This window comes from Dendrobates tinctorius, unplaced genomic scaffold (genome assembly GCF_039654945.1).
Source record: "Dendrobates tinctorius isolate UK_male_01 unplaced genomic scaffold, ASM3965494v1 ptg000157l, whole genome shotgun sequence".
Lineage (NCBI taxonomy): Eukaryota > Metazoa > Chordata > Amphibia > Anura > Dendrobatidae > Dendrobates > Dendrobates tinctorius.
In genome coordinates, this window is record NW_027361824.1 from 11,135,545 (window position 1) to 11,152,447 (window position 16,903).

The 16,903-nt window shown below is 43.6% G+C and overlaps 1 protein-coding gene across 4 annotated transcripts in view; it reads right to left on the bottom strand.

Annotated features, from left to right (window-relative positions):
• Nucleotides 1-16,903, bottom strand: part of PLEKHB1 (pleckstrin homology domain containing B1) — a 43,055-nt gene that overhangs the window by 18,009 nt on the left and 8,143 nt on the right. For 3 of the 4 annotated variants that reach the window (XM_073548562.1, XM_073548563.1, XM_073548565.1), the window contains exons 2-3: nucleotides 3,882-3,936; nucleotides 3,630-3,782 (exon numbers count right to left, since the gene is read on the bottom strand). In XM_073548562.1, the coding sequence (XP_073404663.1) occupies nucleotides 3,630-3,782; nucleotides 3,882-3,924 (196 nt within the window). In that variant the 5' untranslated portion in view covers nucleotides 3,925-3,936. Of the gene's footprint in view, nucleotides 1-3,629; nucleotides 3,783-3,881; nucleotides 3,937-5,838; nucleotides 5,903-16,903 lie in introns of all 4 variants that reach the window. The other variant, XM_073548564.1, reaches the window with a different exon arrangement.

The window sequence follows — 16,903 nt, forward strand, 5'->3', positions numbered from 1 at the left end:
TGTACAGCTGGTATAACCTGGGCATCTCCTGTATATAATTATATATGTACAGCCGGTATAACCTGGGCATCTCATGTATATAATTATATATGTACAGCTGGTATAACCTGGGCATCTCCTGTATATAATTATATATGTACAGCTGGTATAACCTGGGCATCTCCTGTATATAATTATCATAGAATCATAGAATCATAGAATCGTAGAGTTGGAAGGGACCTCCTGGGCCATCTGGTCCAACCCCCTGCTCAAAGCAGGATTCGCTAAATCATCCCAGTCAGATGTCTGTCCAGCCTCTGTTTGAAGACTTCCATTGAAGGAGAACTCACCACTTCTCGTGGCAGCCTGTTCCACTCATTGATCACAACTAACTGTCAAAAAGTTTTTTCTAATATCTAATCTGTGTCTCCTCCCATTCAGTTTCATCCCATTGCTTCTAGTCTTTCCTTGTAATACCGGCTGTACATAATTATATATGTACAACCGGTATAACCTGGGCATCTCCTGTATATAATTATATATGTACAGCTGGTATAACCTGGGCATCTCCTGTATATAATTATGTACAGCTGGTATAACCTGGGCATCTCCTGTATATAATTATATATGTACAGCTGGTATAACCAGGCCATCTCCTGTATATAATTATATATGTACAGCTGGTATAACCTGGGCATCTCCTGTATATAATTATATATGTACAGCCGGTATAACCTGGGCATCTCCTGTATATAATTATATATGTACAGCTGGTATAACCTGGGCATCTCCTGTATATAATTATATATGTACAGCCGGTATAACCTGGGCATCTCCTGTATATAATTATATATGTACAGCCGGTATAACCTGGGCATCTCCTGTATATAATTATATATGTACAGCCGGTATAACCTGGGCATCTCCTGTATATAATTATATATGTACAGCCGGTATAACCTGGGCATCTCCTGTATATAATTATATATGTACAGCTGGTATAACCTGGACATCTCCTATATAAAATTATATGTGTATAGATGGTATAACCTGGGTATCTCCTGTCTATAATTATATATGTACAGCCGGTATAACCTGGGCATCTCCTGTATATAATTATATATGTACAGCTGGTATAACCTGGGCATCTCCTGTATATAATTATATATGTACAGCTGGTATAACCTGGGCATCTCCTGTATATAATTATATATGTACAGCTGGTATAACCTGGGCATCTCCTGTATATAACTATATATGTACAGCTGGTATAACCTGGGCATCTCCTGTATATAATTATATGGACCATGCTGGTATAACCCGGGCGTCTCCTGTACATAATTATATATGTACAGCTGGTATAACCTGGACATGTCCTGTACATAATTATATATGTACAGCTGGTATAACCTGGTCATCTCCTGTATATAATTATATATGTACAGCCGGTATAACCTGGGCATCTCCTGTATATAATTATATATGTACATCCGGTATAACCTGGGCATCTCCTGTATATAATTATATATGTACAGCTGGCATAACCTGGGCATCTCCTGTATATAATTATATATGTACAGCTGGTATAACCTGGGTATCTCCTGTATATAATTATATATGTACAGCCGGTATAACCCGGGCATCTCCTGTATATAATGATATATGTACAGTTGGTATAACCTGGGCATCTCCTGTATATAATTATATATGTACAGCTGGTATAACCTGGGCATCTCCTGTATAAAATTATATATGTACAGCCGGTATAACCTGGGCATCCCCTGTATATAATTATATATGTACAGCCGGTATAACCTGGGTATCTCCTGTATATAATTATATATGTACAGCCGGTATAACCTGGGCATCTCCTGTATATAATTATATATGTACAGCTGGTATAACCTGGGCATCTCCTGTGTATAATTATATATGTACAGCCGGTATAACCTGGGTATCTCCTGTATATAATTATATATGTACAGCCGGTATAACCTGGGCATCTCCTGTATATAATTATATATGTACAGCCGGTATAACCTGGGCATCACCTGTATATAATTATATATGTACAGCCGGTATAACCTGGGCATCTCCTGTATATAATTATATATGTACAGCCGGTATAACCTGGGCATCTCCTGTATATAATTATATATGTACAGCCAGTATAACCTGGGCATCTCCTGTATATAATTATATATGTACAGCTGGTATAACCTGGGCATCTCCTGTATATAATTATATATGTACAGTCGGTGTAACCTGGGCATCTCCTGTATATAATTATATATGTACAGCCGGTATAACCTGGGCATCTCCTGTATATAATATATATGTACAGCTGGTATAACCTGGGCATCTCCTGTATATAATTATATATGTACAGCTGGTATAACCTGGGCATCTCCTGTATATAATTATATATGTACAGCCGGTATAACCTGGGCATCTCCTGTATATAATTATATATGTACAGCTGGTATAACCTGGGCATCTCCTGTATATAATTATATATGTACAGCTGGTATAACCTGGGCATCTCCTGTATATAATTATCATAGAATCATAGAATCATAGAATCGTAGAGTTGGAAGGGACCTCCTGGGCCATCTGGTCCAACCCCCTGCTCAAAGCAGGATTCGCTAAATCATCCCAGTCAGATGTCTGTCCAGCCTCTGTTTGAAGACTTCCATTGAAGGAGAACTCACCACTTCTCGTGGCAGCCTGTTCCACTCATTGATCACAACTAACTGTCAAAAAGTTTTTTCTAATATCTAATCTGTGTCTCCTCCCATTCAGTTTCATCCCATTGCTTCTAGTCTTTCCTTGTAATACCGGCTGTACATAATTATATATGTACAGCCGGTATAACCTGGGCATCTCCTGTATATAATTATATATGTACAGCTGGTATAACCTGGGCATCTCCTGTATATAATTATATATGTACAGCTGGTATAACCTGGCCATCTCCTGTATATAATTATATATGTACAGCTGGTATAACCTGGCCATCTCCTGTATATAATTATATATGTACAGCCGGTATAACCTGGGCATCTCCTGTATATAATTATATATGTACAGCCGGTATAACCTGGGCATCTCCTGTATATAATTATATATGTACAGCTGGTATAACCTGGGCATCTCCTGTATATAATTATATATGTACAGCTGGTATAACCTGGGCATCTCCTGTATATAATTATATATGTACAGCTGGTATAACCTGGCCATCTCCTGTATATAATTATATATGTACAGCCGGTATAACCTGGGCATCTCCTGTATATAATTATATATGTACAGCCGGTATAACCTGGGCATCTCCTGTATATAATTATATATGTACAGCCGGTATAACCTGGGCATCTCCTGTATATAATTATATATGTACAGCCGGTATAACCTGGGCATCTCCTGTATATAATTATATATGTACAGCCGGTATAACCTGGGCATCTCCTGTATATAATTATATATGTACAGCCGGTATAACCTGGGCATCTCCTGTATATAATTATATATGTACAGCCGGTATAACCTGGGCATCTCCTGTATATAATTATATATGTACAGCTGGTATAACCTGGGCATCTCCTGTGTATAATTATATGGTCCACGCTGGTATAACCTGGGCTCACCTCCGCACTCTTGCCCGGACCGGACAGTCACACAGTTGCTTTTCAGTAGGATGCGCTCCTCCATGCTCTGGCGACTTTGATCAGAGTAATAGATGAGTGCGCCGTCCATCCAGAGGTCAAACCAGTGCTTCTTCCATCGGCGCAAAACCGAACCTGGAGACAAATGTGGTAAATTCAGATTTTAGATCAGACTATTGACGCTCGGCCTCAGAGCACAAGGGAAATTATTGTGCACTAAGAGCCTGCACTTACTTTGCCTCCAGAGCCACCCGCTCTTCACCAGAGCCATCTCCATCTGCGGTCCACCCTGAAGCAGACACCAAAACAACTGATCAGAGGTTTAAAGAGGCAGAAGATATCCACTTCATTTTTATTTTTTACTATCAACAGCGCCACACTTATAGTAGTGGCCATGCCTGGTATTACAACTCACAACAACTTCATCCCATAGAAGTGAATGAGACTGAGCTTTATTAAGAAAACTGCTTTGTTTATGAAACGTTAAACCTGCAATTGTTATGGCGTTCATTGTACGGTAATAATGATTCTCCAGGTCAGAGCGATTACAGAGAGACCGAACCTTTACAATTTATTTTTATTTTTTAATGGCTTAAAATATTTTCAACTTTGCAAAAAAAAAAAAAAAGTTTGTGTTGCTGTTTTCTAAGACCCGTAACTTTTTTTTTTTTTTTTTTACTTTTTCATCCAAGATTCTGTATGGTTGCTTGTTTTAATTTTTATTTTTTTACTGTTACAATTTGGGGTAAATATGTAGTTTTGTATACTTTTATTACATATTTTGGGGGTGAGTTGGGACAATCAAAAAAAGTCAATTTTGGTGTTTGTTTATTTTTTACAGCATTTGCTTTATGGATTAAAAATAGCATACATTAGAGCTTTTATGGCCAAATGTGTTTTTTTTTAAGGGGGTTAATTTATTTATATTTATTTACTCTTATAGATTAACATATATATATTGAAATTATTTTATTGATGTATTTTTGTAGATTTATATATATATGTTTAATTTATTATAATATATATATATATATATATATATATACACACTGTATATATATATATATATATATATAATTTAAATTATTGTATTTATATTTTTTAATAGATTTGCGGTATATATTTATTTATATTATTTTACTTATTATTTTATTTTATTTTTTTTTTCATTAAATCTGTGGCAATTTGATAATTTGGTATTGCAGAATATAATACAAATAAGGGAGATTTTCTCGCCAGCTTGCAAAATGGACATATAATGGAGCCCAATGACAGGTTAAAACACAAACGAAAGAATAGATACAGTGCTGTGCACATAGAATACATATATATATATATATATATATATATACACACACACATGTCATTGAGACACACACATATGTATATATATATATATATATATAATAGAGTTCTACATAGCAGAATAGCCGCTAAATCAATCGCCGACTTCTGTAAAATCAATACAAAACCCGACATGGGTTAATGTCACCTTGCTATTGAATGGTGACATTAAGCCAGATTATTAATGGAGAGGTGTCAATAAGACACCTCTCCATTATTAACCCTAGAATCGAAAAGGGTTAAAAAGCACACATACATTAATTAAAATTTCTTCTAATGAAATAAACACACCAAGTTTGTGACCAGATTTATTCATCTGTTAATCCAGAAAAAAAGCCATGGATCTGTAAAAAAAAATAAAATAAAAAAGCAACAATATACATACCGCTCCGCTGTTCAGTCAGGTCCCCCGCTGCAATCCATCAGAAGGGGTGAACTAGTTTACAACGGGAACCGGTGCTAATGCGACTGGCCCCACTGTAAACCACTGCCAAATTAATTAGTTCATCTCTGCGCAGCCTCCCCGGCTGACCGGAGATGAGCTAATAAGCGTGGGAAAGTTTCTGAACTTTTTCCCACGCTCATCAGTTCACCTCCGGTCAAGCCAGGGGACTCCGCGCAGCCTCACTGACGTCAGCGGTAGTCAGTGAGGCTGTGACAAATGATTAAGTGTTAATATGGCTCTTGTGATGGGGATGGTATATAGCGGAATGTCGCCGGCAAGGATCTCATCCATTGCTGCGGTAGAAAATAAGACGATTGTATCAGGTCGTTCAGCCGCCGCTAATTGTCACCTGCAGAAAATGATGTGTCTGATACTGACTCTGCAGGGGGTTAATTCACTTACACAGCGGGCCGGCCGGTCGGGGGTCAGCGCCAGGCTCGGCTCAGCCGTGTCTCCAAGCGAGGATCTATAATGAGAAATGTAATTGTATTATCCGCGATAACGAGGCCGCGTTATTACATAAGGCAGATTGGCGATCGTCGCTGGCACCCGGCCAATGATCATTCCTCCGTGGTGACAACTAAGACCCCCTTACAGAGTATTAGCGCCCCCTTAGTGCCACTCGCCACAATGTGAGTAACGAAGTCTTCTCTGCTGCACTCATGCACCGATGTATTTCACCGGCTGCAGAGAGTGGTCGGGCGCAGGGAGAGGGCGCTGCTCACCTGGAGATCTGGGGCAGCCAACGAGACCAAAACACAAAAATTGGGCTAAAATTTGTGAGGGGATTTTACCGCAGAAACTGCAATTAATGACACTTGGCTTTTTTTTTTCCACACCCAGATCAACAATCCCTGAATCTCCAAACCTTCCATGCACCACTTTTCGGAGGTGTAAATTTTGGGGACTAGTCTCGTATTTAGCATTTACATTTAGGGTCCAAGATACGAATTTCAGGATTTTTTTTCCAGGTTCTAAATTTAGGATTTTTCTCTTGGATCACAATTTATACACAGGTCTGTATATATCACCATTCACAATAGGTGATGTCACAGCTCACCTTCTCCTGTATAATGACTGATAACACCACTATATACAGTAGATAACACAGGGTCCACCATTCACAATAGGTGATGTCACAGCTCACCTCCTCTTGTACAATGACTGATAACCCCTCTATATACAGTAGATAACACAGGATTCACCATTCACAATAGGTGATGTCACAGCTCACCTCCTTCCCCTCCTGTACAATGACTGCTAACACCTCTATATACAGTAGATAACACAGGATCCACCATTCACAGTAGGTGATGTCACAGCTCACCTCCTCCTCCTGTACAATGATTGATAACATCTCTATATACAGTAGATAACACAGGATCCACCATTCACAGTAGGTGATGTCACAGTTCACCTCCTCCTCCTGTACAATGATTGATAACATCTCTATATACAGTAGATAACACAGGAAACACCATCCACAATAGGTGATGTCACAGCTTACCTCCTCCTCCTCTACAATGACTGCTAACACCTCTATATACAGCAGATAATACAGAATCCACCATTCACAGTAGGTGATATCACAGCTCACCTCCTCCTCCTGTACAATGAGTGATAACACCTCTATATACAGTAGATAATGCTGAATCCACCATTCACAATAGGTGATGTCACAGCTCACCTCCTCCTCCTTCTCTATAATGACCAGAAGAATAATAAGAGATATAAACTCTCCATCAGAACGAATTCACTGACTGATCCTCAGTTAACTCTTTCTGCAGCCATGTATCCACCTAATGGTCACTGCATTTACAGCTCCCAACACACACGAGCATGAAACCAAAAGATAAAGATTATCAAATTTTATTAGTTAACATTTAAAACATTTACATGATTATATGAAACAAGTGCAGAAACAACAAGATGACAGATCGACTCCATGAGAACTCAATCCTGCTGCATGGCGTGTGACCTGATGTACATCTAACATCACAAAAATCACGCCCCTATATATAAAGCAGACAACCGGTGTGCATTGCTGTGTGAACTTGCTAACCCAATGCTACCACCTGGGAATTGCCCAACAAGAAAGCACCAATGTTCTAAACCCTCCATAAACACTCCTACTATCACAACCGGGTTACCAACCCTGATTATACCGTGCGGGGTTAAAATAGAGGGAAGATGTACCAAACTAATGATTGTCACTCCTAGTGAGCCACCCTGGTCACATTACCTGGATCCTTGCAGTGTATAGAGACGAGCCCGGAGTCCTGTCACCCAGCCCCGACGCGCACGTTTCGCCCTGCTTCCTCGGGGGGTGTGTCCAAATGGCGGGTGTGTGTCACTTAAATATGAGCCCCGGCCAATGTATGAATGCTAGTCATTAGTGATTGCTGTGTGGGTTAATGGCGCATGCGCCGATTGAGCCCTGCTCCAATCAACTAGAGGAATCACAGGCGCGGCCACGCTGGCTAATCCCCCCCCCCCGCGAATGATGCGGTGAAGGGATGTGGAGCCAGTCATTTAGACCACCGTCTGCAAGCCTCGGGCACGCCCAAGTCCGCGCATGCGCACCACCACACATGAAGCTGAACGGGGAAAGGGAAAAAGGGAAGATCCCTGCTCTTAACTAACTCTCTGATTTGATAGACAGAATGTTGACACGCATGCGCGGCTATACGCGCGATCAAATCAGAGAGATAGTTAAGAGCAGGGATCTTCCCTTTTTTCTCTTTCCCCGTTCAGCTTCATGTGTGGCGGTGCGCATGCGCGGACTTGGGCGTGCCCGAGGCTTGCAGACGGTGGTCTAAATGACTGGCTCCACATCCCTTCACCGCATCATTCGCGGGGGGGGGGGGGTTAGCCAGCGTGGCCGCGCCTGTGATTCCTCTAGTTGATGGGAGCAGGGCTCCATCGGCGCATGCGCCATTAACCCACACAGCAATCACTAATGACTAGCATTCATACATTGGCCGGGGCTCATATTTAAGTGACACACACCCGCCATTTGGACACACCCCCCGAGGAAGCAGGGCGAAACGTGCGCTTCGGGGCTGGGTGACAGGACTCCGGGCTCGTCTCTATACACTGCAAGGATCCAGGTAATGTGACCAGGGTGGCTCACTAGGAGTGACAATCATTAGTTTGGTACATCTTCCCTCTATTTTAACCCCGCACGGTATAATCAGGGTTGGTAACCCGGTTGTGATAGTAGGAGTGTTTATGGAGGGTTTAGAACATTGGTGCTTTCTTGTTGGGCAATTCCCAGGTGGTAGCATTGGGTTAGCAAGTTCACACAGCAATGCACACCGGTTGTCTGCTTTATATATAGGGGCGTGATTTTTGTGATGTTAGATGTACATCAGGTCACACGCCATGCAGCAGGATTGAGTTCTCATGGAGTCGATCTGTCATCTTGTTGTTTCTGCACTTGTTTCATATAATCATGTAAATGTTTTAAATGTTAACTAATAAAATTTGATAATCTTTATCTTTTGGTTTCATGCTCGTGTGTGTTGGGAGCTGTAAATGCAGTGACCATTAGGTGGATACATGTTTGTGAATTGTGACCTTACTTTGGGAGATAATTGGCAGTGATAGGGTGTACTCTTTCTGCAGCCAGCAATGTGCAGGAAAAGAGTATATAAAAGACAACTGGTGCAAAATCCTTAAAAAAAAATCACATTAATTAATAAAAAAAAATAATGTTGTTTTATCGTCGCTTACCCAGCCGGTCATTACTGATCTTTACTTAAAAGAAAAAAGATTGGACCGGAAAAAAAAGTCAAAGACTGAACCCGGGAAAGCCTGAATCCTCTGTTTACAGTTTTATTTGCTTCTCTCTCACATGAAGCAGAACACAAAGAATAACGTGTGACAGCCGAAAACAACACGTGACCAAAGAGCCATCACAATCTGCCCTAATGGTTTGTTACAATGTATCAGTGCAGGCAAAATATATCAGCCCGGAGCCCACAGAGGATTGTCTGTCTGGGTACAACTGTGGCGGACCCTCAGCAGTGACCAGCGTTCTGTACAGGATTTCAGCTTCTGGATGGGGGTCTAAGCTAGCGACGTCGTAACTACAGTTTGATGGGACCCGGTGCAAGATTTTGACCAGGCCCCCCCTGATATACATTATATACTATACATAATATATATCCTGGCATATGCTCCCCCCATCCTGGTATATATGTCCCCCATCCTGGTATATATGTCCTTCATCCTGATATATATGTCCCCCATCCTGGTATATATATCCCTCATCCTGATATATATATGTCCCCCATCCTAGTATATATGTCCCCCATCCTGGTATATATATCCCCCATCCTGGTATATATATGCTCCCCCATCCTGGTATATATGTCCCCCATCCTGGTATATATATCCCTCATCCTGATATATATATGTCCCCCATCCTAGTATATATGTCCCCCATCCTGGTATATATATCCTCCATCCTGGTATATATATCCCCCATCCTGGTATATATGTCCCTCATCCTGGTATATATATCCCTCATCCTGATATATATATGTCCCCCATCCTAGTATATATGTCCCCCATCCTGGTATATATATCCTCCATCCTGGTATATATATCCCCCATCCTGGTATATATGTCCCCCATCCTGATATATATATATCCCTCATCCTGATATATATATGTCCCCCATCCTGGTATATATATCCTCCATCCTGGTATATATATCCCCCATCCTGGTATATATATCCCCCATCCTGGTATATATGTCCCTCATCCTGGTATATATATCCCTCATCCTGATATATATATATCCCTCATCCTGATATATATATGTCCCCCATCCTGGTATATATGTCCCCCATCCTGGTATATATGTCCCCCATCCTGGTATATATATCCTCCATCCTGGTATATATATCCCCCATCCTGGTATATATGTCCCTCATCCTGGTATATATATCCTCCATCCTGGTATATATATCCCCCATCCTGGTATATATGTCCCTCATCCTGGTATATATATCCCTCATCCTGATATATATATGTCCCCCATCCTGGTATATATGTCCCCCATCCTGGTATATATGTCCCCCATCCTGGTATATATGTCCCCCATCCTGGTATATATGTCCCCCATACTGGTATATATATCCCCCATCCTGGTATATATATCCTCCATCCTGGTATATATCCCCCATCCTGGTATATATGTCCCCCATCCTGGTATATATATCCTCCATCCTGGTATATATATCCCCCATCCTGGTATATATGTCCCCCATCCTGGTATATATATCCCCCATCCTGGTATATATATCCCCCAATCCTGGTATATATATCCCCCATCCTGGTATATATGTCCCCCATCCTGGTATATATCCCCCAATCCTGGTATATATATCCCCCATCCTGGTATATATATCCTCCATCCTGGTATATATATCCCTCATCCTGGTATATATGTCCCCCATCCTGGTATATATATCCTCCATCCTGGTATATATATCCCCCATCCTGGTATATATGTCCCTCATCCTGGTATATATATCCCTCATCCTGATATATATATGTCCCCCATCCTGGTATATATGTCCCCCATCCTGGTATATATGTCCCCCATCCTGGTATATATATCCCCCATCCTGGTATATATATCCCCCATCCTGGTATATATATCCCCCAATCCTGGTATATATATCCCCCAATCCTGGTATATATGTCCCCCATCCTGGTATATATATCCTCCATCCTGGTATATATATCCCCCATCCTGGTATATATATCCCCTATGATGTTATCAAAAGCTCCTACACCGAGAACCTCTGCAGTGTGAGTGTGAACGGCAGAAGAACGGCTTATTTCCAGCAGAGCCGGGGAGTCAGACAAGGCTGCAGCCTAAGCCCAACGCTCTTCAACATTTACATCAATGAGCCGGCTACCGCTCTGGAATCTTCCACAGCACCAGGTCTCACCGTCCACGACGCGCAGGTGAAATTCCTGCTGTATGCAGATGACTTGCTGCTTCTGTCACCAACCGAGAAAGGCCTCCAAGACAACCTGAAAATCTTAGAGAAATTCAGCTCCACCTGGGCACTACCGGTCAACCTAAAGAAAACCAACATCATGGTGTTCCAGAAGAGAAAGAGAAAATCAGACCAGCACCCTTCATTTATCCTCAACAACTGCGCCCTTACAGGAATGGACAAATATACCTATCTGGGCCTAGAGATTCACCGATCAGGGAGCTTCAAACAAGCCATAGAGACCCTGAAAGACAAGGCCTGCAAAACCTTCTATGCCATCCGAAGGAAACTCCACCATCTAAAGCCACCAGTGAGGGTCTGGTTAAAAATCTTCGATTCTATCATCGCCCCAATCCTCCTGTATGGCAGCGAAGTCTGGGGCCCTCACACCTACCCAGACTGGTCAAGGTGGGATTCAAGCCCAACAGAAATATTCCACCTGGAATTCTGCAAGCACCTTCTCCAAGTCCATCGGAGCACCTCCAACAGTGCTTGCCGGGCCGAGCTGGGCAGATTCCCTCTACACCTAACGGTTCTAAAGAGGGCACTGTCATTCCGGGCTCACCTACGTAGGAGCAATCCAAGCTCCCATCACCATAAAGCCCTGACACATGTAGGGGAAACAGAAAAACCAGGACCCTCGGAACAGCTCACCCAAACCCAACCTGACCAGAAAACCAATCACAACAACCTGACAAAAGCCGGAATCAGGAAGATGGTAGACGAAGGCCAGGAGAGGTACGTAAGTGACTGGAAGAACGACATCATCAGCTCACAGAAACTGACCATGTACCAGAGTCTACAGAGAGACTACAGACTGGCTCCATACCTGGAGAAACTCCAGGACCCCAAAGACCGCAAGATCCTGAGCCGGTATAGACTCAGTGCCCACAGTCTGGCCATCGAATCCGGCCGACACAGGCAGAGCTACAAGCCCAGGGAGGAAAGACTGTGCCAACACTGTGACCAGGAGGCCCTGGAGGATGAGACCCACTTCCTGCTACACTGCTCCAAGTACTCAGCAGTGAGGGACACTCACTTCAGGAGACTCTCACATCTCTTCCCGGATTTCACCACCATGAAGGAGGAAGAGAAAACATACATCCTGCTGGGGGAAGAAGAGAGAGCAGTGGAGATAGCAGCGCAATATGTGAACGAATGCCATAGACTGCGAGAAAGAGAACTCTGATATGCCATGGACTTCTATAGCCCCAACCTGGATCTGCCCCATCCACCTTTCCTACAGCCCCTTCCCAACATCCCTACAGTCCCTATCCCCATTCCCTTCTGTACACTTGCTTTGGCAAAACTAATGTGTATTTAGTCCTGCCAATAAAACTTCTTTGAATCTTTGAATCTTTGAATCTATCCCCCATCCTGGTATATACATCCCCCATCCTGGTATATATATCCCCCATCCTGGTATATATATCCCCCAATCCTGGTATATATATCCCCATCCTGGTATATATGTCCCCATCCTGGTATATATCCCCCATCCTGGTATATATATCCCCCATCCTGGTATATATGTCCCCCATCCTGGTATATATGTCCCCCATCCTGGTATATATATCCCCCATCCTGGTATATATGTCCCCATCCTGGTATATATATCCCCCATCCTGGTATATATATCCCCCAATCCTGGTATATATATCCCCCAATCCTGGTATATATGTCCCCCCATCCTGGTATATATGTCCCCCATCCTGGTATATATATGTCCCCCATCCTGGTATATATGTCCCCCATCCTGGTATATATATCCCCCAATCCTGGTATATATGTCCCCATCCTGGTATATATATCCCCCATCCTGGTATATATATCCCCCAATCCTGGTATATATATCCCCCAATCCTGGTATATATGTCCCCCCATCCTGGTATATATGTCCCCCATCCTGGTATATATATGTCCCCCATCCTGGTATATATATCCCCCATCCTGGTATATATGTCCCCCATCCTGGTATATATATCCCCCATCCTGGTATATATATCCCCCAATCCTGGTATATATATCCCCAATCCTGGTATATATGTCCCCCCATCCTGGTATATATGTCCCCCATCCTGGTATATATATGTCCCCCATCCTGGTATATATATCCCCCATCCTGGTATATATGTCCCCCATCCTGGTATATATATCCCCCCATCCTGGTATATATATCCCCCATCCTGGTATATATATCCCCCATCCTGGTATATATATCCCCCATCCTGGTATATATATCCCCCATCCTGGTATATATAGCCCCCATCCTGGTATATATAGCCCCCATCCTGGTATATATGTCCCCCCATCCTGGTATATATGTCCTCCATCCTGGTATATACATCCCCCATCCTGGTATATACGTCCCCCATCCTGGTATATATGTCCTCCATCCTGGTATATATATCCCCCATCCTGGTATATATGTCCCCCCATCCTGGTATATATGTCCCCCCATCCTGGTATATATGTCCCCCCATCCTGGTATATATGTCCCCCCATCCTGGTATATATGTCCCCCCATCCTGGTATATATGTCCCTCATCCTGGTATATATGTCCCCCATCCTGGTATATATATCCCCCATCCTGGTATATATGTCCCCCCATCCTGGTATATATGTCCCCCCATCCTGGTATATATGTCCCCCCATCCTGGTATATATGTCCCCCCATCCTGGTATATATGTCCCCCCATCCTGGTATATATATCCTGTTTCGTGGACTTTAAAAAGGCCTTTGATTCGGTGTGGCACCCAGGCTTATTCCTGAAACTGCTGGAGAGTGGAAAAGGAGGAAAGACCTATGATGTTATCAAAAGCTCCTACACCGAGAACCTCTGCAGTGTGAGTGTGAACGGCAGAAGAACGGCTTATTTCCAGCAGAGCCGGGGAGTCAGACAAGGCTGCAGCCTAAGCCCAACGCTCTTCAACATTTACATCAATGAGCTGGCTACCGCTCTGGAATCTCCACAGCACCAGGTCTCACCCTCCACGACGCCCAGGTGAAATTCCTGCTGTATGCAGATGACTTGCTGCTTCTGTCACCAACCGAGAAAGGCCTCCAAGACAACCTGAAAATCTTAGAGAAATTCAGCTCCACCTGGGCACTACCGGTCAACCTAAAGAAAACCAACATCATGGTGTTCCAGAAGAGAAAGAGAAAATCAGACCAGCACCCTTCATTTATCCTCAACAACTGCGCCCTCAGGCTGTGTGCACACGCTGCGGATTAGGTGCGGATTCATCCGCGCGGATTTTGTAAAATCCGCAGGTGAAACCACAGGTCAAAAGACCTGCGGTTTTACCTGCGGATTGCTCTGCGGTTTTGCCCTGCGGTTTTTCATCTCCTCAAATGGAGGAGATGGCAAACTGCAGGAGAATCCGCAGAAAGAATTGACATGTCAATTCTTTCTGCGGATTGAAAACCGCAGATAATCCGCGCGGAAAATTCCGCACCGTCTGCACTGCGGTTTTTGATTCCCATAGGGAATCATGGTACTGTACACCGCAGCAAAAACTGCTGCAGGTCCGCAGCGGCCAAAACCGCTGCAGAACCGCAGCAAAATCCTCAGCGTGTGCACACAGCCTTACAGGAACGGACAAATATACCTACCTGGGCCTAGAGATTCACCGATCAGGGAGCTTCAAACAAGCCATAGAGACCCTGAAAGACAAGGCCTGCAAAACCTTCTATGCCATCCGAAGGAAACTCTACCATCTAAAGCCACCAGTGAGGGTCTGGTTAAAAATCTTCGACTCTATCATCGCCCCAATCCTCCTGTATGGCAGCGAAGTCTGGGGTCCTCACACCTACCCAGACTGGTCAAGGTGGGATTCAAGCCCAACAGAAATATTCCACCTGGAATTCTGCAAGCACCTTCTCCAAGTCCATCGAGCACCTCCAACAGTGCTTGCCGGGCCGAGCTGGGCAGATTCCCTCTACACCTAACGGTTCTAAAGAGGGCACTGTCATTCCGGGCTCACCTACATAGGAGCAATCCAAGCTCCCATCACCATAAAGCCCTGACACATGTAGGTGAAACAGAAAAACCAGGACCCTCGGAACAGCTCACCCAAACCCAACCTGACCAGAAAACCAATCACAACAACCTGACAAAAGCCGGAATCAGGAAGATGGTAGACGAAGGCCAGGAGAGGTACGTAAGTGACTGGAAGAACGACATCATCAGCTCACAGAAACTGACCATGTACCGGAGTCTACAGAGAGACTACAGACTGGCCCCATACCTGGAGAAACTCCCGGAACCCAGAGACCGCAAGATCCTGAGCCGGTATAGACTCAGTGCCCACAGTCTGGCCATCGAATCCGGCCGACACAGGCAGAGCTACAAGCCCAGGGAGGAAAGACTGTGCCAACACTGTGACCAGGAGGCCCTGGAGGATGAGACCCACTTCCTGCTACACTGCTCCAAGTACTCAGCAGTGAGGGACACTCACTTCAGGAGACTCTCACATCTCTTCCCGGATTTCACCACCATGAAGGAGGAAGAGAAAACATATATCCTGCTGGGGGAAGAAGAGAGAGCAGTGGAGATAGCAGCGCAATATGTGAGCGAATGCCATAGACTGCGAGAAAGAGAACTCTGATATGCCATGGACTTCTATGGCCCCCACCCTGGATCTGCCCCAATCCCCCATCCACCTTCCCTATGCCATGGACTTCTATAGCCTCATCCTGGATCTGCCCCCATGCCCCCATCCACCTTCCCTATGCCATGGACTTTTATAGCCTCATCCTGGATCTGCCCCATCCACCTTTCCTACAGCCCCTTCCCAACATCCCTACAGTCCCTATCCCAATTCCCTTCTGTACACCTGCTTTGGCAAAACTAATGTGTATTTAGTCCTGCCAATAAAGCTTCTTTGAATCTTGAATCTTGAATCTATATCCCCCATCCTGGTATATATGTCCCCCATCCTGGTATATATATATATCCCTCATCCTGGTATATATATCCTCCATCCTGGTATATACGGCCCCCATCCTGGTATATATATCCCCCAATCCTGGTATATATGTCCCTCATCCTGGTATATATATCCCCCATCCTGGTATATACTGTATATCCCTCATCCTGGTATATATGCTCCCCCATCCTGGTATATATATCCCCCATCCTGGTATATATGTCCCCCATCCTGGTATATATATACTCCCCCATCCTGATATATATGTCCCCCATCCTGATATATATGTCCCCCATCCTGATATATATATACTCCCCCATCCTGGTATATATGTCCCCCATCCTGGTATATATATCCCCCATCCTCGTATATATATCCCCCATCCTGGTATATATGTCCCCCATCCTGGTATATACATCCCCCATCCTGGTATATACATCCCCCATCCTGATATATATGTCCCCCATCCTGGTATATATATGTCCCCCATCCTGGTATATATATGTCCCCCATC